Source organism: Dermacentor variabilis, chromosome 9 (assembly GCF_050947875.1).
Source record: "Dermacentor variabilis isolate Ectoservices chromosome 9, ASM5094787v1, whole genome shotgun sequence".
NCBI lineage: Eukaryota > Metazoa > Arthropoda > Arachnida > Ixodida > Ixodidae > Dermacentor > Dermacentor variabilis.
Genome location: NC_134576.1, coordinates 44,640,736 through 44,667,596, shown reverse-complemented (window position 1 = coordinate 44,667,596; position 26,861 = coordinate 44,640,736). Strand labels below are relative to the sequence as shown.

Sequence of the window (26,861 nt, the reverse complement as noted above, 5' to 3'; positions counted from 1 at the left end):
ATGGATATTACGAACTGTTGGAGGGATTCCCATTTTAGAGCGCAACTCTCAGGCGTCCGTTCCTGCGGTGAGCATACACGTCGCCGCCTTACCTCCTAACCGAGCGACCGAGCACAACGAAATATGAGAGTGAACGCGAAGAGCAACGGGGGAAGGAAAAGCGCCGAGAGCGAAGAGAGCGCGAGACGAAAGCGGAAGAGGCATGGCGAAAAGGTGAGAATAAAAATGTAGTGCCACGCACAAGGGGATTTCGGTGACGATAGCTACAAGATGGCGCCCGAGTAGTGGATGCCGTCAGTATGGAATTAAAGCGCTGCATGAGCAGAGTTTGTCTGCGGTGGCTGCTGTGTATCGCGCCCATGCGTCACCTACAGGCTTCCTCTCGCAATACCCCTATAAGTCAGACAGTCGCGTCCCACTTAGCTCCGCTTGCAATGTGCCGCACAAGACAGCGCCAGCCAATATATCGCGAAATGAAAACACGTATACAACTACGCTCAAATTTCGTATTAGGAATTACAGTAGTGACCATGACCAGAATATTTTGTTCCCAAACTGGCTAGATGTTGAAGGACTCGCTACGCCTGTTTTCTTTCGTGGTGGCGCGAACTGTTCTTCCGACAACATACTGCCGGCCGAGGCATTTCCTGAGGTTGACTTTACCTTATAACCATGTCCTTCCTGTCCGATGTTGGCACCGCTCTAGAATTCTCCGATTTAGCCGGTGTCTCTCGGTTTCGACGGATGTCTTGCTGGCTGCCCACGTCGCAGTCTCCCGGCAAAGCTACTCTGCGGCCATCTTGGGCTTCCAAGGGACGGTGACGGGCAGCGTCTCTTTCAGTTTCTTCAGCCTTGCGCTGGATGGTATATTAAGTTAATTGGTCGAACACGAGTCCATCCGTAGCTGGTAAATCCACTATTGGCAGCTTTCGGGGTCGTAGCACCTCACTAATGTCATGTTGTCAGGCTTTGCAGCGCTGGCTGGGCCTGCTAAAGTCGTCGCTAGGCCTTAGGCTTAGTGGAGCTCCGGCATGGTCGCAACTTGTAAGTCTCGTAAATTGAGGAAAAATTTATCCACTTGTCCAAATCGATATTCATGTGTTCCAGAAATTAATAGTAGATTCCCCTTTATTTCAGGTCAATACGAGTAGCTTTTTCGTCACCAGAGCCGATATTCACTAAAGCTGGTGTGAGACAAGTCCGCTCACTCTGACCGCCAGGTGACGATGCTTATTTTGTTACTTAGGCCTTTCAAACCTTTTTTCGGCAATGGACGTTGTAAATGTGGTAGAGTGACCACTGTACTTAAGCTTGGTCACTTGCCTCTGCATACTGCCGTTGATTCTGTGGTCATTTGATTTAATGATGGCTTGGTTCGTGCTCTTGGTGGCAATTGCTCTTATAGCTCGCTTTGAATGCCCTGAACAGGAAGGGAGCAATGGTTTTGAAAGTTAATAACACCACAATAAAATCCGCCAAAAGACAAATGCGAAATGAAGCGCGCAAACTAGCATATAGTATTGTAAACGAGGTTGTCTATACAAGGTGCGTTTCACGTGCTGGAAATCATAAGGCAGACAGGCCGCTGTAATAACATTATATCAAGAGAGTGCAGGTATGCGACAGGAATGGTCCAGTCACCAGGAGATTTGGGGGCACACTGCGCAAAATGCGGCTGCAAACCTATCTCCACGAAACCAAGGCTGTGGTTCGCTGAAGCTCTAAAAAAGCACGTGAAATCCTGAAGGTAATTTTATGCTAAAAATCATTCAGAGAACAACGTTAGTACGCACTCTGTGGCGCTGGGAGAGAAAGCATTTGATGATGATGATGATGATGAAAAACTTTATTTATCCCTCTTGAAAGGGAAGGGGGCAATGGAATAGAGGGTGGGGGAGGAACTACTTGAAGTAGGCCTCCTTTATCCTGTCAGCCCACTCCAGGATGGCCTCCTGAAGATCGGGCCTGGAGCTGCGCAAGGCAGCCTCCCACTGCTCCTCACTAGATATTAATTGCTTGAGGAAAGGGGGAAGGGGGTGCTTAGGGCACCCCCACATGATATGGTTTAAGTCTGCTCTGGGAGATACACAGAATTTACAAGAGGGAGAAAGGTAAATGGCGGGATGAATGCGGTGGAGGAGGTAAGGGGACGGAAAGGTGCGAGTCTGCAGCTGTCGCCACAGAACTTCACACCTACGCGGGGATTTGCCCATGAGTGGCGGAAAGGTTAAGCGGTCTAATCGGTAGTGTGTGCAGATTTCGTGGTAAGTAATAAGTCGATCCCGCGCTGTAAACGGCGCCTCCTCCGTGGCGAGGTCCGACGCATCTGATGCCTGAGCCCGGACTGTAAATCCTCGGGCACTGGCATGAGCCGCCTCGTTTCCGGCAAGGCCCGCATGCGCTGGAGTCCAGATTAATGCCACAGTTTGATTGAAAGGATGAGCCAAGAGCAGAGAAAAAGCTGGCTTAGAGACCCTACCCGCTCCGAAGTTATGTATGGCTGCTTTGGAGTCGCTAACGATAACTGATGAATTTGAAATTGTGAGGGCCAGGGCTATGGCCGCTTCCTCCGCCTCCTCCGAGGAAGAGCCAGGAATGGAGGCGGCCGCAGCGACCTGCCCGTGAGAGTTAATGACTGATATTGCATAATGATTTCTGTTCCCATATTCGGCTGCATCAACATAGAGCACGTCTTTAGAGGTGGAGAATTGTTTTTGGAGAGCTTTGCTCGCTGCCTCCTGCGCTGTTTGTGATGCACAGGGTGCATGTTTTTAGGAAGTGGGGGGATGCAGAGGTTCTCGTGTATGTGATGTGGAATGGTGTATTTAGTCTTGATGATGGATGCCGGAGTGATAGAAAGAGTTTGTAGAATGTGTCGACCTGTTGCGGCGTTAGAAAGTCTGCTATATTGGGATGTGAGGTGGGCTTCTGTGAGTTCAGAAAGTGTGTTGAAAGTTCCAGTAAGCATTAGCCTTTCAGTGGAGGTACGTATGGGGACTCCGAGAGCGAATTTATATATTTTGCGTAAAAGAGTGTCGATCTTATCTGATTCTGATTTAAGGAAATGTAGATATGGTGTTGCGAATGTAATCTTACTGATAACGAAGGCCTGAATCAAGCGGAGAAGTTCGGCCTCCTTTAGTCCGCCATGTTTATTGGAGACTCGCCCTAGAAGACGCAGGGTGTGATCGACTGTGGTCTGGAGTGTATGTAGAGTATATGTGTTGAGCCGGTTGCTTTGAATGTGTAAACCGAGCACCCGGAGCCTGCCCACTCTAGTAACGGGGATGTGGTTTAGGACTACCTCTATGCTAGACATGTGTTTTCCGGTCCCCCGGTGGGATGGCAGAAGTAGCAGCTCGGATTTTTGAGGGGAGCATGTGAGATTCATAGCCCCGGCATGAGCCACGACGGTGTCTGCTGCGGCCTGTAGAGTGTCTTGAATCTTTCCGTCGGAGCCGCCAGTCGTCCAAAGAGTGATGTCATCGGCGTAGAGTGAAAACTTGAGATCGGGAATAGACCGCAATGCTTGCGCCATCGGCATCATAGAAAGATTAAAAAGAAAAGGGGACAGCACTGAGCCTTGGGGCGTGCCGTAGCTACCTAAAGCGTATGAAAGGGATTGCTCTGTGCCTATGTGTATCGTTGCGGTAAAGCATTTGAAGTTCATAGAGGAGCGTGAGATTAAACCTTACTTGTCATTGTGGAATCAAATGTACACAGATTCCTTTAATTTCCGTCTTTCATTTCATGTTTTCTATTCAATAGCGATAGTCGCCCCATCGTGTGTCTATTTATGTACGCTGTGGCGAACAATCAACAGTTGAGAGCTCGCGCACATGTGCGTCACTCTCTCTTTGTCCTTTGTGTAACATTGTGTAACAGCGCTGGAAGTAGGACGGTGTCATACCAACTAGCCCCAGTGGAACCCTAAATGAACTCCATTCATTATCACGGCCATAGCCACTGGTGGCGCCTAAACCTTTCTTCAACGCGCTCATCCGCTTCGCTTGAGAATGCGCGTGGTTCTTGATGAGGTATAAAGCAATCAGTTTGCTGTGGGCAAATGCTCCCTTGCATGGTTTATTCGCGACTGTCGCATCCGTCGGAATAGCCCATATCAGCCTCTCCCCGCCCGGGCAATCGTTTGCTGCATTGAAAGGTTGGTAGAGCGCTCTGCCGTCCAGTGTGATATAGCCAGTACCTCTGCCAATATTGTACCAGATTGGATGCGTCTATTTAGAAGATGATAGGTGGCGACCGCAACGCAAGGGACAGGACGGTCATGCAAGGCCAACAGGCAGCGACCAGCCTCCTCGCACGTCCGAATATGGGCGCGCATCTCTACAGTGGCTACACCTATACGCCGGCTCGTTGTATGCTTGCTGCATGTTAGTCCGTGTTTTTCGATGACGTAGTCTCTGTGAAAAGGAAGTCTGCGGGAGACCTCGAGGAAAACCGCATAGTTGAGGACTGAGGGCAGCTGGGTACACACCAAGTGGAAAATATTTCGCCACGAAAAGAAAGATGACTTAGGCGAACTTCTTAGAAGCACTAAGCAACTTCAGGGACGCTTACATGTTTTACTCGGAACACTGACTGGTCAAAAATGCATTGTATTAGATTCGTGCATCACAAATAAAAGACGGACGTACTAAAATGCATCTGTCAGGAATATCTTCTGTTAACGAAACTATAAACGTCTTCATTAGAAATCATCGTTACTCGTATTTATTCAAATAATACACTGCAATATACCGAAATTCTAATATGCAGCGATATTAAGAAAAGAGATAACCACATGGTTTTCTTAGACTCTTCATTATTTGCGCTAAATGACAGTCCCAAACCTACGAGCATGATTTACTGCAGCAGCTTTTCTACAGCCAGTGTTTGTTGTGTTTTGCAGAAGACGACTAATAAAATTATGAGAAACACCGTAAGGAAGAGCGTAGTATGCAGCTTCGGCATCGCAAACTTCTCTTTTGTGGGACCTTTCCGGAAATTTTATTTCGTCAGATTGTCTCTAACTTCAATTGAAGGTAGCCCTAAACCACTGGCCTCATTTTTCACGATTTCTGATGTACTGGGTGCACGCATTGCAGCTTTATAGTGCTCGCGTTTGACCCATTTTACATCTCTCTCCAGAACTCTTATTGTGATATTCGTGATATGTGATATTCGTGATATGTGATATTCGTAAAAATCCTCTTCATCATAGTATATATAACAAATATAAGGCACTGTTAGCCATACTGCGATCCCGGATTCCATGCAGGCGTTGGGAGAGTGCGTCCGCTGCGGCCACACTTACCACACTGCATGTGCTGCGCACGTATAGCCCTATTCCACTCCGACCCGGAACAGAAGGCATGTGCAGCGACCACAAGAGCCAGCTCTCCAACAGAGGCTCCACCTTGTTCAGCAGTGGAAAATTGCCTGGCAGCCCGACCGTGTCCCTGACAAGTGCATCGAGAACACGCTCTTGCGATCGTGCTCCAGGTGAGCGAAGATTGCCTCCGGTAGCAAACGGAGCACTAGCGTTGTTAATGTTTACCACATAGTACATAATGTTTGCACATCTTGAAGGGGCAGCGCAAGAAGACGATGACAGAAGGCAGGAACACACAGGACAGCGCTGAACTCACAACTAACGTTATTCGAAGCCAAACACACACTTATGTACATAACCCATAGCCACGTGCTCTTCTATCTATGGCGCCATTATCAGTGCGCAGGCAAAAAACACGCAAACACGTGGCTATGGGTTATGTACATAAGTGTGTGTTTGGCTTCGAATAACGTTAGTTGTGAGTTCAGCGCTGTCCTGTATGTTCCTGCCTTCTGTCATCGTCTTTTTTCGCTGCCCTTTCAAGATGTTGAACCAGTAACAACTCGCCCAAATGTCGATCCTTCCACAATGTTTGCGATAGAAGTGCTCATGTTTCACCTATGATGCTGATATTAGTGCAGGTAGTGCAAAAGCGCTGATATGGTGAAACATATAAGCATGCTTAAACGCTAAGAACACGCCAAGATGAGTAAAGTATCTTAGACGATCCGCTAGAAACATGCGGGCCACTAAAGTATGTTTTCACCAAATGTTCGTTCACTCTGTGAGAGGACTTGAGCAAATTGAACACACACACACACACACACACACACACACACACACACACACACACACACACACACACACACACACACACACACACACACACACACACATATATATATATATATATATATATATATATATATATATATATATATATATATATATATATATATATATATATAGCAAACTTTCCTTGGGGTTTCGTCTAAAATGTTGGCGCTGGTACGTGAGCGTAGACATTCAAAATTGTTATTCTAGTATTTGGGCCACTGTGGCTTCAGAAATGTCCTAAAACTTTTCTAGATTTAAGCATTCCGTTTTTCCAGAATCGAAAGTATTTCTAGAAAACAGACAGATTTAAGTCTAGATTCATCCAAATGCTATCAAAATAATGATGTCCTGGACCGTCGCTGGGGAGAGTCAAAACCAAGATTTCGTTATCGCGTCAATTAAGCCTAAGTAAGGCTGCTCCGCGAAGTAAAAAGGAGCTTTTTGCCATTCGTGAAGTGTGATATGCTAATACCAATTGAATTAATGTTTTGCATTATACCTGAAAGAGCAAAAATTGTCCGACTGATGTGAAATGAAGCGATTAAATTTGATTATCTGAACCAACATCTTCAAAACCTTGTTTAAAAGTGCGTAAATTAGAGTAGAGCTGTAGGACAGCCCACCAAAAAAAAAATGACCACTCAAAGATTTGCATCGATATCGAAAGCCTAAACAAAGAACGACCTTTTGTAGATACCTTCCTCGTTAAAACGACGCAGTAAACCAACCGCAGGCAGAAAAACTGACCTAATATATCGTACTTCAGTACACAGACGTGCCACCATGACGAAAACATGATTGAAGTACTAAATGATGGTGCGCTAATTTCTTTTTATGCTAAAAGCTGATGGGGAAAGTAGGTACTCAGAAATGATGAAAATGAATTATGTTGCAGAAACTTAATTAACGCCCAATAATGAAATAATAAGCTGTGATTTCGTTATATGCTTTGTTTTGGTTCGATAAACTCAGGATTACATAAATTAATAGTCACAAGCAAGCTGTAGCTGTTGCATAAGCTTTTCTTTGTCGTAACTTTTACTTTGTAATAGTCGTATAGACCAGAACACGGTAGCCTCGCACCCAGACTAACCGAACGCATACTCTCGCACTCGGATCGTCTGGTCCACCAGCGCCATCTTGTACTGGGCTGCCAAAGTGTGTTCGCCGGCGACCGGTAGACATGGCAAGCGCCAGCTCTAGGACTCCAAAGTACGGAAATGTGCCCGTTCACGCGGATCCAAAGAACAAGAAGTCATCTAGGAATCACTGCGTCGTGTTTGAATGCCAAAACAACCAGCGCAAAAGGAGCAGGTTGCTTAGCGCTGTTTGCGAAGAGTACAACACACGTAGGAAATCGTGCCGGTGCGGTGTTTTAAGCTTGCACCGATTTCCATCCGCAACGAAGAATGACAAGATGCGCCACCGGTGGATAGCTGCAGTGAATAGGAAGAACTACCATAATCATCATCATCATCATCAGCCTGGTTACGCCCACTGCAGGGCAAAGGCCTCTCCCATACTTCTCCAACAACCCCGGTCATGTACTAATTGTGGCCATGCCGTCCCTGCAAACTTCTTAATCTCATCCGCCCACCTAACTTTCTGCCGCCCCCTGCTACGCTTCCCTTCCCTTGGGATCCAGTCCGTAACCCTTAATGACCATCGGTTATCTTCCCTCCTCTTTACATGTCCTGCCCATGCCCATTTCTTTTTCTTGATTTCAACTAAGATGTCATTAACTCGCGTTTCTTCCCTCACCCAATCTGCTCTTTTCTTATCCCTTAACGTTACACCTACCATTCTTCTTTCCATAGCTCGTTGTGTCGTCCTCAATTTGAGTAGATCCCTTTTCGTAAGCCTCCAGGTTTCTGCCCCGTAGGTGAGTACTGGTAAGACACAGCTATTATATACTTTTCTCTTGAGGGATAACGGCAACCTGCTGTTCATGATTGGGGAATGTCTGCCAAACGCACTCCAGCCCATTCTTATTCTTCTGATTATTTCCGTCTCATGATCCGGATCCGCCGTCACTACCTGCCCTAAGTAGATGTATTCCCTTACGACTTCCAGTGCCTCGATGCCTATTGTAAATTGCTGTTCTCTCCCGAGACTGTTAAGCATTACTTTAGTTTTCTGCATATTAATTTTTAGACCCACTCTTCTGCTTTGCCTCTCCAGGTCAGTGAGCATGCATTGCAATTGGTCCCCTGAGTTACTAAGCAAGGCAATATCATCAGCGAATCGCAAGTTACTAAGGTATTCTCCATTAACTTTTATCCCCAATTCTTCCCAATCCAGGTCTCTGAATACCTCCTGTAAACACGCTGTGAATAGCATTGGAGATATCGTATCTCCCTGCCTGACGCCTTTCTTTATTGGGATTTTGTTGCTTGCTTTATGGAGGACTACGGCGGCTGTGGAGCCGCTATAGATATCTTCCAGTATTTTTACATATGGCTCATCTACACCCTGATTCCGTAATGCCTCCATGACTGCTGAGGTTTCGACTGAATCAAATGCTTTCTCGTAATCAATGAAAGCTATATATAACGGTTGCTTAGATTCTGCACATTTCTCTATCACTTGATTGATAGTGTGAATATGGTCTATTGTTGAGTAGCCTTTACGGAATCCTGCCTGGTCTTTTGGTTGACAGAAGTCTAAGGTGTTCCTGATTCTATTTGCAGAACTACCAACGCAGTGAAAATGCACGGCTGAGTATTCGATCTGTGTATATTTTGGTGCCACGTTCAACTTTGCGCCCGACGAACGTAGTATGTGTAACACGCAGGTTTGCTCCGAGCACTTTCTAGACAAGAAGTCTACAGAGCAGAATCCCGCGCAGCTGCTTCGCCTTGGTTATAACAAAAAGGCAAGCCTTTTCGTGTTTTCATTCAGGCAGAGCTCTCGACGGTTAAGCGGAATAGTTGAGTTTGCGGTTATCGATGCTTGCAGCTGCTGCACGGCATGACCATTACGCGTGAACGACAAATTGTAGGCAATAGCATGTTGCCCTGCTGGTGAGCGGTATTGCTAATGAAAGTAAACCGAAGTCAGCTCGTCACGTAGCATGCGTGCACGAAAACGTAAACGACGACTGCACGTCGCCGAAGGTGTTGTAGCAGTGCGCCTGTCTTTACGAGCTGGTGTTGCAGATGTCATTCGTAACGAATTCATTTGAGCCTCCTGAGCTCTAAACTGCGTGAGGGCTGTTATGCGGGGCAAAGCGCAAAATTTTTCCGTTAGTATGGCGAGGAAAATAAGGTGCTTAATTATCGTTGTATTTTGTAACAAAATTTTGCTCGTTCTCACCAGTTCTTTTTTTACTGTGTTTTTTTTCTAAGGGAGCGCCAACAATCCGATATGACCTCGTACAAGCGAAACAGGTCTGATACCAGGACGCTGCAGTTGGTGGGGCTAATTTCTTGGAATGCAGGTGCGATTGTTGTCTTGTACCAGAGGGGTCCCTGATGATGCAGCTTTAAGTAGGGATAGTAATTTTATGTGCCCTGTGATGGTATGTGCAACTGTACAACACCTGCATCTGTCATGCTCGCCCTGTTATACGGGCTTTTACTGCACATGTAGTTTAACATTATAACTACTGTAGTTCCTCATTTTCCAATGAGTGCAGGTTTAGTATCATATGTTGCTTGTTCGAGTGCTGTATGCTTGTGTTCTGAATGTTGTACTCTTAAGTGGTTGCACGATACAATTGGCCTGGTGTTTTTTCTATTTCTTTTTGAGAGGGCTTTATATCTTCGCAACAGTGATGGCATGGGAAAGAACTACAGCCCTTCTTACTATAACGTCTATATTGTTTTCAATGTGCAGTGGGTGAAGGGCAGGCGTCTGCTAATCAGGCAGGCTGTAAGCCCAGTCAAATGACCTCGCCAGTTGGTCACCAAACGCGGTCAACCCAGTAGTGACCATGACAAACAAGACCAAGCTGAAAGTGCAGAGGACGATGTTTTGCGTGCGTTAATAATATATGGCACCAACACAGTGCTGTAAATTCCTTCACAGGTTACGTGCCAAAAAGCTCGCACGTGTTCTAGCATATAGAGCGCGATTTGTACAAACGTAATAGCGTACTTACCCGATGTATCGCTTCTGCAGTCTGCACAGCACTCAGTGTGGCCATTGCCGACTTGCGTGAGCTCTTGAAGTTTGATTGAATTGAGACAGCGAAAATGACAGGTTAGAAAAAACGCGAAGCACGCCTTCCGCCCAGCTAAAAAGCCGAAGATTCGCTTTCGCTCCGGGTCGCATCTGCCGGCGTGGCAGCCCAGGCCTGCTACTTCGCGGCGCTTAGGATAGATGGCGCGACCGGCGCTAATCAATATGGCGGCGTGCTTTGAATTCACGGTGTTCTGGTGTACAGCTGAGACTGAAGGCTACATGTTTAACGAAAAGCTAGCAAAATAGTCGCATTGACGTCTGGGGCTTGTAAACGTTTAGAAAACACGTCGCTTTACCGCTTAGAGTAGCCGGCCGATGGGGAAAATTTCTTAACTGCGAGCATTGCTGCGCATTCTGACTTGCGGTAACATCATTAAAAATCGAAAAAGAAAGCTTATGAAGCAACAAACTGGTTTGGACAAACCGTTGCTGAGCAGCGCAAAGGTAAACACTAACCAAGAAGGCCTTAAAATTCTCGGAAGACATGCTTTTCGTTTAAAGTGTGAAAAGGCAAGGATGTGAAATCACTTCATAGGGTTATAGCAGACAGGCATAGGGCGAGATGTGCTGAAATAACATACGCAATGTAGGGCCATGTAAACAAGGGCTGTTTTCTCTCCCTCTCTCTCTCGATTGTGTGTACTTCAGCTTACTTCAATAATTCGTAAACTATGTAAAAGAAAGCGGTAATAGTTTTCTTGTATGGTTCATTTTTATAATTAAGGAAGAGACCTTCAGAGCAGGTTTAATTATTCCTCTGCATTCACCTTTAATTGAGTATCTTAGTCAGAAAGCACGCCTACTAAAGCAAAGAAACAATGGCAATTAGTCTTGCAGCTGATTGCTTTCGATCAGTTTGCGTAAATAAGTAGCTGTCGTTAAACTATGAGAAAAATATTCACAAATTCATGAGCGCTCATGTTCATCGCAATGTCATGCCAGAGTAGGGCCAATGTAATCTTCCCGAATATGTAAATAGGGCTGTTTTTCTAGAGATCGGAACATGGAAGATGTTTGTGAACTTTGTTTTAACACCTGCATTTTGCGTAATAGTTTATTGTACGCTTGTATTTCTCCTTTGCATCTTCATACGCATGAACCTACCGATCTTGAACACCGTATCCTTTCGCCATATTTCTTTTAGTGTTGTCAAGTTATGCTGCCCAAACTTAGAGTTCAAAGATTACCACAGCTTGCAAGGAGCACCCGTGTATTCATTACAAAATTATTTATATAACTAGAGAATAATGTTGTGTATAATCTAGGTGCATCCACCCTATTAAAAGGCATGTTGTCTAATAGCATACGGTGGTTTATTGAAATGAGAGAGAGGCGCAAGATATGAAATGCAGTAAATGATCGCGACATCAAATGGTGAAGTATAACAATCATTTTTTAATAACTGCTGAGAAGTGTAGACTGCTGTTGAGAAAATAGCTTCTAGTACTAGTCTCGCATTTTTACGAAAGCGCACACGCCAGGGCATGTCGTACAAACAGGCGTTCACCAACTGTCATAATAATTAAGCCCAGCCACGTGTTTCTCACTCGTGGCAGAAGCTTGATGTGGGCGAGTTGGTTGAGCATACTTAATGAAAAAAGAGAGCGCTACGAAGACAAGGACGAAAGAACAACGAGTACGACAGACAAGGCGCCTTGTCTGTCGTACTCGTTGTTCTTTCGTCCTTGTCTTCGTAGCGCTCTCTTTTTTCATTAAGTCTCACTCGTGGTACTTTTCATTCTTTATTCGTTCCGACATTTCATGTGTGTTATTGTGCATTCACTTTTACGTAAATACGCGCGCTGTATAACACTGTCCTCAAGTGCTGATGTCGCGGTGACGTTAGACTTTTCTCAAACGCATTGTCTACTGGGGAAGCATTGTCATATCGCCACACTGACCAATATGCTTTATAGACCATCACAACTATCACACACACACACAGATATATACATATATATATATATATATATATATATATATATATATATATATATATATATATATATATATATATGTGCCAGGCTATTATTTTATCAGAGTGATTACAAGAGCGCCGAGTCTGTTGGCAGTGTCGCCCCTCCAGCACTCCAGCTGTAGGCATTGTCATTTGCAAGCGCAAGTTTTCCCAGTACATTCTTACGTCTCTGACGTTCCTTTGAGTTGGACACCCAGCCTGCCTCTCGTTTCTTTTTGCCGCCTCCTTGAAGTTCTCCGTGACCTGAGAACTAGAATCCTACCCAAGAGGCATCGGGATTAAAAAACGACGCCAACTGGCGGTTTTTGTGTTTTCATTCATCTGAATTTCTTCGTGTCAGTCACCAAAGAGAAAAATATGCAAGCATGTTCCAGGCGAAACACAAGAATCCGATAAAGAAAGGGTGGGACACGGTAGATCATCTGGTGCAGCTATTGCATCGTTCTTTTGGATCAACTGCGCGTTTACATTGCGGTTCCACCGCATACTTAGTGACAAAACGAGAGTGTGCGAACTAGTTGGTGTTTTTGCATGTCGCCGTTATTGCCCATTTTTCTTCAGAATAAACCTTGGGGTACAGGGTATTCGGAACAATTGGTTTTTTATTTATTGTTTGTTTAAACATACTGTTAACCCTCATGTGAGGGTCATTACAGTAAGGGAATACATCACAAATACAAAACAGATATGAACGAAACTTTAATGTATCATAAAACTACAACAAAACATCATAAAAAATATCAAGATCATCGAACAAGTGGCATAGAATGATTGACAGGAATGCAGAACATCAAGAAAACATTGAATTGATTTCAAGGAACAAAACTATCGACAAGAGTTTCAAGCGCTTTTATATCATTGCATTCAGCAATAAGTGCAGGTAGTCCATTCCATTTTTAGATGACATCAGGAAAAAAGGAATAACGAAAGACGTTTGTGCGGGTGGCATAAGGGCGGATGGTTGCACCATGATTTATTCTCTCGCTAAGTCTACCAGGTGCACGTATGTACCTGTTTTTATCAATCTTTACATGACCGTGGAGAATTTGAAATAATAATTTTACCCTGTTCCTCTGTCACCTAATTTCTAATAATTCCAAATTGAAGGAACTTAGCATTGCGGTAACCGATTCTGTTTTTTTTTTGTACCTAGAACATATAAATCGGACTGCAAGTCTTTGAATTCTTCCAGTTTAGCATTTAGACCTTTCTGATGGGGACTCCAAACTACGGCAGCGTATTCTAGAACAGGTCGAATAAAAGTTTTGTATGCCATTAGCTTGACGTCTTTGGTTGCGTTTCGTAGCTTTACTCGAAGAAAACACAGCTCTTTGTACAATGCAGAGCACACATTTTCAATCTGGCTGCGCCAGTTTAGGTCATCAGTAGTCAATACACCAAGATATCTGAAACTAGACACATTTGTCAAAATAGCATTTCAAAGGGGATACTGGAAGGAAACCACGTTTCTTTCGGGTAATGTGCGCGAAGGTGGTTTTGGCATAATTAATTTCATGTCCCATTTCTGGCACCAAGTATGAAGACCATCGAGAAGCTGGTTAAATTTTACCTGATCGTTTTTACAGGTAACTAGTGCATAAAGTAAGCAGTCATCTGCAAAAACCTTCAACACCACTGGCGACTCAACAACTGTAACCACATCATTAATATAAAGCAAAAACAAAATGGGCCTCGCGCCGACCCCTGTGGTACCCCAAAAAATACCCCCAAAAAGCCTGACACACAATTACTAACGCGTACAAGTTGCCTCCGACCTGTTAAATATGCTTCAATCCATTTTAAAATATTGTTATTGATAAATACTTGGCGGAGTTTAAAAAGCAGTTTATTATGCGACACTTTATCAAACTCTTTTCTAAAATCAACGCAAATCATATCAGTCTGTTGACGTTTGTCTAAACCCACTCAAAAATCGTGAACCGTTTCGATTAGTTGGGCAACGATTGAGAGGCCCTGTCTAAAACCATGCTTATTTGCATAAAGGAACCTAGTTGTTTCCAGAAAATGAATAATGTGTTTTGGTATTGCGTGCTCCATGAGTTTAGAACATACAGTTGTCAGGGATACAGGGCGATAGTTGTCTGGAAGCAGGAGATTTCCACTTTTGAACACCGGATCAAGAGCAGCGCAGCGCCGATCTTGTGGAAGGAAATAAGTACGTAAAAAGTATTCAAGAATACTTTTAAATAAGAGGACATACACTCGGCATATCCCTTCAGAAATACCGTCGGTATCCCGTTGGGGCCACTATCCTTCTTTGAATCTAAGTTTAGCAGTTGATGAAACACGCTTTCCTGGTGAAGCGAAAGGGGCTCCAAAGGAAAAACACAGAAATAGTTTACGTCATTTGTGACGTGTTATCTGTATCTCTGTGAAACAGCGACTGAAAGAACTCATTGAAACCATCTGCCATCTGTTTTCAAAAGTGACCTCGGAAATATGATTCACTTTGGCTCAGAACAGCAATCCTTTTGTATTCTGGCCTATTGCAAATGGGCTACGCAAGTGCACAGCAACAAATGATGGATCGCGATGCTGCCGCAACAGGGGTTACTTGCAAACAGCAACTTTGCAGCAGCTGTTGCCTATGCCTCATGTCTTTCATTGATATGGTAGCACATGTACCTCACAAAATTTACTCATCTGTCTGTGGAGATGTGACATGCACTTCATATACGTGGTGCCCTTGCAGACTGAGATTTGCACGCAGTGTGACGACGGCCTGACAGTGCTGTCCACCTTAAATACGAAAACACGCTTAGCACCTGCTGGGATATAAGTTCTAGTGCTTCTTTTTCCCAGGTAAGTCTCAAGTGCTTTCGAACTCCTAAATTATCAAAATATTGAAGCTGAGTTGAAACTAGCTTTTCGTTAAGGGGTAGTAAATTTTTTCGTGTGTGCTCTAGGAATATCTTAAACGAAGCTTTGTCGCCACGATGGCAGTGTCTTTCTCTTTTCGGAAACTCAGTTGCTGCAGCTTGGAATTGCTTGCCTGCACTAGCATTTACAACACGCGTTTCTGTGGCCAATAATTCTTCTGTAGCCAGTGGACACTTCTGACGCAGCTTATCCTCTATTCTGAAAAGTCGTGCAGCTTGCCTCCCAAACGTTATCCGTTCTTTTGTGCGCTGCTTAATAAGAACGAGCAACATGCGCTTGTGTCACAAACCCTGTAAGAATCAGATGCTTTTACGAACAGACTACTACAGGCGGGCTGCATGTAACAGCGATGGTCATGAAAGAAAGCGACAGTCGCACACGTCGAACAACCTGCTCTTGATCCGGCGTCGATCCTCCTGTCCAAGAGCAAGATAACATTGGTTACAGAACGGATTTAGTTGGTGCACGAAAGAAACGTTGGATGAAAAAGTGTTCAGGAGAAGTGAAAGGACGCTAACAGTGGTACTTGGTTTACATAAGTGTGAGGCAGCATTCCTTCGCGCAATTCAGTGGACACCATATTGTGCCGTGTTGAAGGAGCAAAAAGAACCTCAGGCGTTAAAAATCCCCAGAATCCATCTCGCGATGGCTGTCGATAATTCTGCGTTTAGCATTGAATCCATATAGTGCCACAACGTATTGCCACCGTCGGAATGAGTTATGTATGAGGCGTATACGGCAGCGAGATTTCTCTTTCGCGCTTCCCTGTGAGCACTCGGTGCCATTTAACGCCGCCACCATTAAGCCTATGCGTAGCCTCTGAAATGCATGGTGCGGCTGGTGCGTACATCGATTGATTAATTGATTAATTCATTAATTCATTATTTGAGCTTTATGTGCCGAAAGAAGTCGGAGTCGATGTGGTCGGGGCCCTCAATCCAGGGATCCGCTGACCTTTGCTGCCCGCCGGATCAGTTGGATGAGGGCCAGTGGCTTTCCTGGATCCGAGCTGGCGAGTGGTACCTCCCACTGCTCCTTATTAATGGTTCGGTAATAGTTAATAATGGTTCGGCGGGTTCGTTGGGATAGTCCCATCAGTTATGAAACATAGTTGCTTTTCCACCACACTAACGGCACTCGGCCTTGCATGTTTCGGGAATCATTTTGTTCAGTAAGCGATGATTAAGGAATGCGTTCGTTTTTATTTTATGGAGATCGTTGGCTTCCGCACAGTTGAGGGATTTGTGAGGTGAACCGAATGTCTGTCGCTCGAGTCTTTGATACGTGAGGATGTCTCTACTAGAAGTGGGGAGATGAGAGTATGGAAGCGCGATAGCCTGCCGCTGTTGCTTGGAAACCTCGAACTAGAGAGTTGGCTGTCTCTTTGCCCGGAAGGCCGACGTGGCCGGGGCAACATACGAGTTTGCGACGATGCTTGAGGTTAGTATCAAGCAGGTCCCTAATGTTTTGGGGAACTAACGCTGAGAAACGCGTCATGTGGCAACTGGGCTCCTCTCTTGGGGATTATTTCTGGACACGCTGCGCCATCTAGTGGCACTGCCGAAAATTCCGCGCGTGACCTCCGGACAAGAACGTGCCTGCGAACGCTGGGCATTGTTCCCTCGCTTGCTGCGTACCCAGTAGCGCATACTGAGTGACCAATGTCGACGAGAGGTTGTTTGAAGAGCGGCACCTGTTTAATGCCCAAGTTGGTAAGAAAGAGGTTCACTCATGACCGGCACAGGTCCAGTGGCACGTACCTAGTGCTCCTATGCGACGTCATAGAGTTTCATTAACAGCAGTACGCACTCGGTTTCGCGACCCATGTCAGCGAGAAGAAGGCTCGCTGAAGAGTGCGGCACACGTATACACATCACTTCATACTAAGTGACCCAAGTTGGTCCGATGGTTAGTTTGGAGCCCTGTTTCTTCAACACAGCCGTCCGATGCGCTCTCCCTATCATGTACTAGTCAGTGGACTACCATCATCGGTCATGGACTATCTAGTGAACCAGGTAGGCGGGGAAACAGTTAGATAGAAGCGTACATAGATACACAGATAGCCAGCCCCCGGGAAGAGCTTGAAGTACTGTGAGAATGCCAACACCATGAAAAACAACAATACCAATAACAGAATTTACCTGACTTATTCACCAAGTACCAACGCCTAGTCTTCCCAGAGTAATTTAGCACTATTCTTAGGCCTGCTGGCCCCTAGCTGGTTATTGTCATCTAGTTGTCAGACGAAAGGCGCGGATAAATACACGGGCGAAGTAGACAGTATAGGCGCTTCGTGTCTGTATGTGTGTTTGTCTACGTCTGCGTCCAATAGCTCAGAGTCGTAAGCGAGCCCAAGAAGAAGCGTTCTTACGATTATCCTTTAACTGAGCCGTTGGAAAAGCGGGCGTTCGTATCCGCACAATCTCGTGGCCAGACCTTGCTGCACTGGTGGCTACAAGGAACATGCTTCTGAAGCACACTGCAAGATTGCTGCGCTTTGTGTTTTATAGCAACCATTGCACAGAATGAGAATGCATCGTATAAGCTTTGTGGCTTTTGTACCTGGCTCAGCAGCTGTCGAAGCGTGGTTGTTTTTGGAGGTGTCTTATCCAAGGCATCATACTTAAACAGTACCTGGAAAGCGTGATATATAAACTAATTAGCAAGGCAAACCACTTTCCAGAAAAGAAAATAACTCTATTCCTGCTACGATCTACAGCCGCGCGAAAACAAACTGTACAACTCTTCATTGACGCCTAGATTACGTCATGCAATGCGATAACCACATAAGAGAGTCTAAATCGTCGAGAATTTAGAACGCATTGAAATCGCAAATGAAAAACCTGATTCATTGATTCGTGAGGTTCAATGCTCCAATGCAACACCATGGCTGTGAAGTGCTGCGTAGCCGAGGACTCTGGAATAGTTGTGTGCGCCTGGGGTTGCTTAACGAGAAACTACTGCACGGCAAGCGAGCGTTCTCGATTTCGCCCCCGTCGTAACGTGGGCGTCGGAATTCGAACCCGCGAGCTAGAGCGTGCTGCCATTGTCATTGGCCTCAAGCGACAGGTCGAAAATGAAAAGCTAGGCGGTTCTCGTAAAACAAAGCACAGCATGATTCTTCGAAGATACAAAATTCGAAATACGAGAAATGTGGGGCTGAGATTGTTACCTTTGACCTAAAGATCTGTATTTCTTGAATGCCTGAGGCACGGGGATGGATGCGAATTCTTTATATAGTAGTACGGGACGCAACTAAAACACTAAGCAAGCATACGCTAATACCTCTCGGACAACTGTTTTTATGGGCTTTGATGAACCCACTTTTAGTGATCGAATAGAGTTACCGGCCAAAAAAATATTTATTGGCATTTAATAATACACTTTACACAATGTGTGAATATAGTCGTTTATATTAAAAACTCCAGAACAACGGCATTACAAACGAACTGGATTGTATTTTATTCTCCGAAGGCGTTTTTGTGTCGCGATATACAGCAGGAAACCTGGAACTCAGTAAGCCTATTTGCCATCTAGAGGCAGTAGTCTGATTAGAGAGCGAAACTGGCTATTTTGACGTAGGTCATTTTTTTACTGCAGGCAGGTTTAAAAGCCAGGCAGAGCAAAGCAGGTGCGCATCTGTTCCGGCTGACGAACACAAAACCTGCTCCCAGCAATTAGCCGCATGGCGTAAGAGACTTATTTTTGTATATCGCGACTCCCACCTGCGCTATATAACGCTATGTGTCAAATTTAATAAAAGAATATTTTGGATTAGACTTAGCGTAGAAAAATAAAAAAGGAAACCGAGTTTCTAATAAAGCACACACCATGGTTGTAAATTATGTAAACAAAAAAGAAATTCAACAAAGCTTTTTTACATGCATTTGCCTTGCCTGCTAAAATAACGCACGCCCAAGCGCATAAATCAACTGAACAAGAAACACCGGCTTATCTGACGCAGTGTTTTCGTTAAAGTTGCTCATATTTTATTTTCAAAAGGATACATATTAAGAGCGTGCTGTTTACGGGCGTGTCCAGCATGTTCAACATTATCGAGTGGGAAAAGATATTTCGATGATAACGTTATCCCCACTACTTCAAAAAAAAAAAAACAATATAGGGTAATTTTCTGTGGACACATTAAATACAAAAGCGCTGCAGTCAAAAGAAAAGCTTTAAGGATAGGACTGCACCTAATGAAAACTTTAGAACCGCTCATGTAAAATTTGCATCGGAAGGCATAAGTGGCGGTGCTTCGCAAGTACATAGAATTTGATATAGTTTGTTGTGTTAAAAAAAAAGCTCAAATGTACCGACTGCAATAACCAACTTTTCAAGCGAAGCTTTTGTCCACCCATCGGCGTTTGGCGTGGCTATCTGGTGGGTCGCTTAGCATATCGACGAATATATTTGTGGGAATTGAGGCGAAACGGTCGAACAAACGCTTTATTTAAAGAGCACGACTAGCGCGCCGAAGATGAAGAGGTGAAGCGATGACGATAGATATGTAGACATGAGGAACATGACGTCCATATCACAGCTCACAGTATCTGCATGAAAGTAATGTACGATGGTCTGGTATCACACATAGTTCAAAATTGCCCCTTATGCAGTGCGATTTACGTAAGCGCACATGTAAACTCTGAGACAAACGCGACGTGGGTCCGTCGTCTTCACGCCGCAGTCGTCGTTTCATCGTCTACATTTCATTGTGATAATTTTTTTTCATGACGTCGTAATCACTCCACCGTCTTCAGTCTGTCGCCGTCACTGCGTTGCGATTTTGGTGCGACTGTGCCTCATCGCTACTATGTCTGCTTTGTCGTTGTAGTCATTCCATCATCGTCATTCCTGTTAAAGTGAAGCTGCCGTGCACTTTGTTGCCCAATGCTTTGATTGAATAACTTATTTGAATGAAACCGTAAACATTAGTAATTATTTTATCGAAGGCTCTTTCACAAATAATAGCTTGCTAATTTATCAAAGGGTGATAACATAAAGGAAAGAATCAGAATGCTCGGGTAATCAAGCCCTTTACACAAACCACCAATTTTTCTCAACACCCATCTTAGTCTCTGCACCATACATTTTTTTTCTGTTGAAGTATTCTTATTCATTAATAATATGAAGCTATGTATGCTACCTCCCCACGCGTTTAGCACCGTGTTCTGCGTCAGTATTACCTGACCGTCAGAAGAAACCATCGCAATCTGGAGCCGCACATCCACGGTGTGACGCTGGCAATGCGTTATTTCTCGCGCATGTATAATCTTGCTTCCTTTCCTAAATATGGTGTTTGAGGGCTAACTGTAACAAAACTCGCAGTTTCGCTAGAAATTTGAAGCCGTGATTGTGATAGCAAACTATTCGACAGGTATAAGGATAATAGCGATAGTAGTGTTACCCGTCGTGTAAACCATTGGTAACATTCGCTTGCTAACCTAATTACGAACCGTGGTGTTACGCGCGCACAGAAAAAACATAAAAAAAAACATCTCACTTTAGGACCACAGACACTCGCTATCAGGACGCTCACGTGATGAAGAGCGGAGAGTGAATTGTCCTTCGGGCTGTCTTTGGCTTCAGCAAGAACTATAGGCGCGCGGGAACACAGTGCACACGAAGCCATCATCTATCTCCGGTCGCCTAGCCATTCCACCCACGGCAATATTATAACCAAGGTAGGGCGCGCTCAGTCGCTCTCAGCTCTGACATGTGTAGCCGCGGCCACAGTAGGAGAAGAAAAGCGCGCTAGCCGGCCCCCCCCCCCTCCCCCCGCTTACCGGCTTGGGCGCACACATCCCCGCGATGCCTCTAACGCGTTATTGAACAGGGCGCACGTCCTTCCCACTATCCTTCCTTGCGCGCTGCGATCAAGGAATCATCCTACTCGCCTCACCTTCACACGCTAACCCTTACACCTGCAACATAAGGCGTGCTTTCGCGATCGTATGCCACTTGAACGTTATTGGAACATCCTGACGACGCCGTTATTGGTGACAAAGGCAGAAATTGGAGTATCCGCATAAGGACTTTTGAATTCCGCGCTTTTACGCGCCAGAGCCACGAATTGATTAAGAGCCATGCCGTAGTGGAGTACTCCGGAATAACTTTGACCGCCAGGGGACATTTAACGTGCCTAAGTGGATGCGATACGGGCTTTTTATGAATTTCGCCTCCATCGAAACGCGGCAGCCGCGGCCGGGACTTGTTCCCATATAATGTCTATGGCAAGAAAATTAGCACATGATGATATGTTGTGGCTGGATTGGAAGCGCTGACGGCCGTGACTGCAGCGGTCAACAAACTATAGCTTAGTGTCTCGATTGGCTGATGTAAGCCGAGCTGCCAGTGGACGGTGCATCGCTTTGGAGCTCAAGTAGACATACTTTGATTATGTCTATGCATAACAAAATAGCACCGCGTAAACATCTTTATTGTGTACTTGTTAAAGAAGATGCGAAGTCTTCCGTGCGTCCCGTGATCAAAGCCGGACCATGGCGACCCCATTTCGATAGGGGCGAAAATCAAATATCCGGTGTTGTGCATTGGGAGCACGGCAAAGAACACCAGGTAGTGAAAATTATTCCGGGCTCCCCACAACAGCGTGCTGCACAATACATTTGTGGCTTTGGCACATAAAACACATAACTGACAAGAGACTCGCAGTTTAGTCCCATAGGCGAGACATTGGCTGTGAAAGCGAATGAATAGACAGCTATGGGAAGCAAAGTTAGTCATTTTATTTACTGCATAAACTGGCGCACGCACACACACACACACACACACACACACACACACACACACACACACACACACACACACACACACACACACACACACACACACACACACACACACACACACACACACACACACACACACACACACACACACACACACACACACACACACGCACACACGCACACGCACGCACACACGCACACGCACGCACGCACACACACACACGCGCACGCACACGCGCACGCGCACGCACACACACGCACATTAAGCCCGTTGTCACGCGCGCACAGGCAAACACGAACACATCTGACTATACGACCACGGACACTCGCCATAAGCACGCTAACGTAATGATAGCGGCGAGCGAACTGCCCTTTTTTGCGGCCTATTGCTTAAATTCGAACAAGGGGCGCGAGAGCGTAGCACACACGAATTCATCAGCTACCTCGGGATACCTAAGCATTGCACCCACCGCAGATGACCTCCAAGATAGGGCGCGCTCGGCGCCGCTCAGCTAAAATCCCTCAATAATTCCAAAGTACAGACAGGCTTTGATCCAGCCGACGACGCCGCTTTGCCGCCATGAAAGTTCCTGCGTTCCGGGCGAAGTGCGCGCGTTTCGCCTGTTGTGCTATGTACATTGCTGCGATAATTTCGTTCCGGGAGGGCGGAATGAATGGCCTTGTTGCTTTGCGGTTGGGTGCCGAAACCGGACGAACGATGGCAAGAAGTTATTTTGCATCCCGCGCGGTAACCAGAACCTAACCAGAAGAAAAGTATGCTTGCACAGAATTGCACGGAAGGACTTTGAAGTGCCGGTAACTGCACGGTTATGCGACGCAAGAAACACAGAACGATACAAAGGTGCGATAGAAAGTATACACGTGCATGCGTCGAGCTGTGATAGTATTTCACTCGCGCGCATGAATGTTGATGCCCGAAGTTTGTGGATATTATTTATTTTAGTTCGTTATGGGGGGGAGGGGGGAGGGAGCCCGCTGAATAGCTCAGCATGACCTAGTAGTAGTAGTATAAGACTTTTATTCAGCCAAAAATTACAGGCCGAGCATATCGACCGCCTGGGTGGCCAGTCGACGCTGTTCTTCTTCACCTTCAGCGCCAAGCCAGTCCAGCCAGGTGGTGATGGAAAGTGAAGGGGGAGGATAGGAACTTGATTGCTGAGCAGCCGGACAGTAGAATAGGCAATGGGATAGGTCTGCATAAGTAGAGGGGCAGTTGGGACAGGAGGGGTCGGAGCGATAGCGATAGAGAAAGAGGCGGGAAGGGGTTACCAGTGCATTCATTTGGATGTGCCGCAGAAGGCGAGCCTCCGGCACAGTGAGTGATGGATGAGGGGGAGGGTAGAGGCGCTTGTCGAGACGGAGTTGGAGGTAAACTTCCTTGATAGTGCGGCGCAGGGAGAGTCCCCCAGAATCCCGCGAGGGCCCCGACCAGGGGATCAACGGTGCCCGGTTAAAAACGTCACGGGCGAGCTGATGGGCCAGCTCATTGCCGTCAATCCCCGAATGCCCAGGGACCCAGCGGAGGAAAACGGTGGAAGGTTGCAATGCGGAGACCGCTCGTTCGACCTCTTGTTGGAGTGAATGGGGTAGGGTGCGGTTTTGTATGTGGCGAATGGCGGCTTGGGAATCGGTGTATATCGTGTACTCTGGGAGCGAGGGCAGGGAGGGAAATGATTGTAGGGCATGTACAATGGCAAGGACCTCGAGAGATAGTGCATCCGGAGGGTGTAGGTACGGCCCACTCGTGTGAGTTTCAGGTGCTGGGAGGTGGGGATGGTAGATAGCGTAGCCGCAGGAACCTCGAGGGGCTATGAAAGAGGCATCCGTGTAGGCTACTCCCTGGGTAGTAAAGAGGGGGGAATGATGCTGCGCGGCCGCGTGACGACGGCCGGCATGCAGGACAGGGGACATATTGGACGGCAGGGGGAGAATGCGAAGATTGGGCGCCGGGGTGGATTTTGGAGAGGTAAAGTAGGAAACGGGAATGGGAGAGATACCCGCCTGGGCCAGTAACCACTGACCCTGACGGGTAAGAGAAAGCCGGGCAAGCTGGGAGTCACGGTGGAGAGAGAGAAGAGAACGAAGAGGATGGAAGAGGCCTGTGGCAAAGAGCTTAGCAGTGGAGGTGGTGATAGGGAGGTTGAGAGCTGCCTTGTAGAGGCCCACAAGGGCGGTCTCGAGGGTGTTAAGCTGAGTGGGGGTGAAGGAAACGTAAGGCACAAAGTACAGCAACTTGTTGAGGGCGAGCGCATGGGCAACTCGGCACGCATGAGCCTCGTGGAGGCCCGAGCGCCGAGTGACCACGCGCCGCAGGAGGTGAGTTACCGAGTGACAAGTCCTGACAGCATGGTGTAGGGCTTGCACATTCTTGGCTGCATGCAACGGGAAGCCAAGAACTTTGCATTGGGGGACAATAGGAATGGGAGAGCCGGAAAGATGGAGGGAGATTAGGGCGTTGTGGGAGCTCTGGTATGAGGAGTAGTTAAGAAGGAGAAGCTCGGATTTCTCCGGAGCAGGTGACAAGCCAGCAGTGGAGAGAAAGGAGTTGATGAGATCGAGGCCACGTTGCAGGGTGTCCTGTACGTGACCGGGAGAACCAGACGAACACCAGAGGGTGATGTCGTCGGCATAAAAGATGTGCTGGAGGTCAGGAATCTGGGCTAGTTGGGAGGCGAGAGGGGTCATAGCAAGATTAAAAAGGATAGGAGAGAGAACAGCACCTTGAGGAGTGCCACGGGTGAGCGGGTGGGGATCGGACAGATGGGTGTCCACTCGGAAACGAGCCACTCGGTTAGAGAGAAAGGAGCGGAGATAAGAGTACATCCGGTGTCCGCAGTCCAGGGAGGAGAGTTGAGACAGGATATGGTCGTGGCACACACCGTCGAAGGCCTTGCGGACATCAACAGTCACAAGAGCGTGGATCTGGCTGGGATTGGGTGAGAGAAAGGTGTGCTGGAGGATCAGGAACATGTCCTGTGCACAGACGCGCCGTCGAAAGCCGATAAGAGAATGGGGGAAGAACTCTTTCGCTTCAATAAAATCAGAGAGGCGAGTCAAAGCCATTCGCTCAAGGGTCTTGCCAACACACGACGTCAAGGAGATAGGGCGAAGGTTAGAAAGGGAGGGAGGTTTGCCCGGCTTCGGAATCATAGAAATAAGGGAGGATGTCCAAGCGCTCGGCAAGCAGCCGGTGTCCCAGGCATTGTTGAAAGTCTGAAGGAGGAATTCCTTGGAGTGGTCGGGGAGGTTGCGGAGTGTAGTGTATGTGATGGTATCCTCACCGGGAGCCGAGCGAGAAGCATTAGCAGCCAGGGCAGCTTCGAGCTCCCGGAGAGTGAAAGGCCGGTCGAGGTCTGGGTTAGGATCACCAGAGTAGGTTGGGTAGGAAGGTGTGAGAGGGGGTGGGAGATACAAAGAAGTGAGCTTGTCAAAGACATCGGAGGGAGTCCCCTGAGTGAGGGCTTTTGCTAGAGTAGGAGCAAGGGCAGGCTTCGTACCTAAGAAAGATTTAAAAAGGGACCACGTGGATCGCGAGTGTAATGCAGAATCGAGGCCGTCACAAAGCGCACTCCAACGAGAATGCTCGAGGGACGTGCCATGGGCAACTATCTCGGCCCGCAGAGCAGCAATCCGGGAGGAAAGTTGGGTATTTTGGGGTTGGGAGCGCAAGGAACGTTGGAGACGTTTCAGCCGACGCCATAAACGGAGAAAGTGAGGATCCGGGTCTGGGATAGGGGGACGTGAGCGAACGCGACGGCTACTGGTCGAAAGCGCTGCGGAGATGCGCGACGTCCAGTCGTCGTAAGATTCAAAGGAGGCGGAAAGGAGATTAGTGCGAAATGCGTGCCAGTCAGTGTGAGTGGTTGAGTGCGATCGAGGGATGTGGGAAAGAGAAGCGCTAATATGAATGAGGAAATGGTCGCTGAGGAGCGTTTCAGCTGTGACCTGCCAGTGAAAGGAAAGGGAGCCCCGAGAGAAAGAGAGGTCGGGTGTCGTGGAGCGCTGTGAGACAGTGCCCGCTCGAGTAGGGGAGCCAGGGGTATTAAGAAGGGTGAGGTGGCGCTCCTGGGCAAGACAGTGGAGCAGGCGGCCGGGCTTGAGGGTCTGGGAGTAGCCCCAGAGCGTGTGAGGGGCGTTAAAATCGCCACCAAGGAAGAGATGGGTGGTGGCGGGAACAGAATGAAGGAACTTGCCCAAGGCAGTAAACAAAGAGGATGTGGCAGGGGGATTATAGAAAGACATAAAGGCGAGTGAGATGCGCGATGAAGGTTGGTAATACACTACACCAACTAAATATTTTTGGAGGCTGGAGGGGATATCAAGTGGCTCGACGAGGACGTCGCTGCGTACATAAATGGACGCAAGCGGCGCGCCCGTCGTGGCATGGTAGGCCCGGTAACCTGGGACGGTGCGGGCCGTCCGCGTCTCCTGGAGAAGGAGAAAATGGGGCAGGGAAGGGCGGGTGAGGAGATACTGGTGGAGGGGGGTCTTATTGTGGCGAAGGTTTCGACAGTTCCACTGTACAATCTCGAGGTCCTCTCCACGCGCCATGTTTACGATAGATTAGAGGTAGAAGAGTTTGCGGGGACACGTTCCTTCTTTTTGGCCGGGGGCAGTGACTCCTGGAGGGAGCCCAGCATAGAAGCGAATGATTCCAATTGCTTGGATTGGGTTTGGAGGGTGGTGAGGATCTGGACAATCGAAGTTTCGAGCTGAAGCAAGCGAGTGTGGTGTGCGGTGGTGGTGGTTTCCACCAGGTCAGCCAATGGGGCGACCTGGGCGTTAGGGGACGGGGTGATGAACGTGGCAAGGTGCTCATTTAGCTTGCTAAGCTGGGATGTAAGAGAGGAGGTGGTTG

At 47.0% G+C, this 26,861-nt stretch overlaps 2 protein-coding genes across 2 annotated transcripts in view; one reads left to right on the top strand and one right to left on the bottom strand.

The window, feature by feature from the left end:
- Positions 1-14,869: 14,869 nt before the first annotated feature.
- LOC142557998 (dermonecrotic toxin SPH-like) overlaps positions 14,870-26,861 on the top strand; it is a 62,563-nt gene continuing 50,571 nt past the window's right edge. The window contains exon 1 of the mRNA XM_075670169.1: positions 14,870-15,155. The gene's annotated coding sequence lies outside the window, so the exon portion shown is untranslated. The remainder of the gene's footprint in view (positions 15,156-26,861) is intronic.
- LOC142592647 (uncharacterized) lies at positions 23,010-26,186 on the bottom strand. Its single transcript, XM_075704206.1, has one exon. It carries the CDS (start codon positions 25,151-25,153, stop codon positions 23,036-23,038), a length of 2,118 nt encoding a protein of 705 aa, XP_075560321.1. The 5' UTR covers positions 25,154-26,186; the 3' UTR covers positions 23,010-23,035.

What these genes read in the sequence shown, in the direction of transcription:
- LOC142592647 (XM_075704206.1), bottom strand. Translation starts at nt 25,153, where the DNA reads ATGATTCCGAAGCCGGGCAAACCTCCCTCCCTTTCTAACCTTCGCCCT.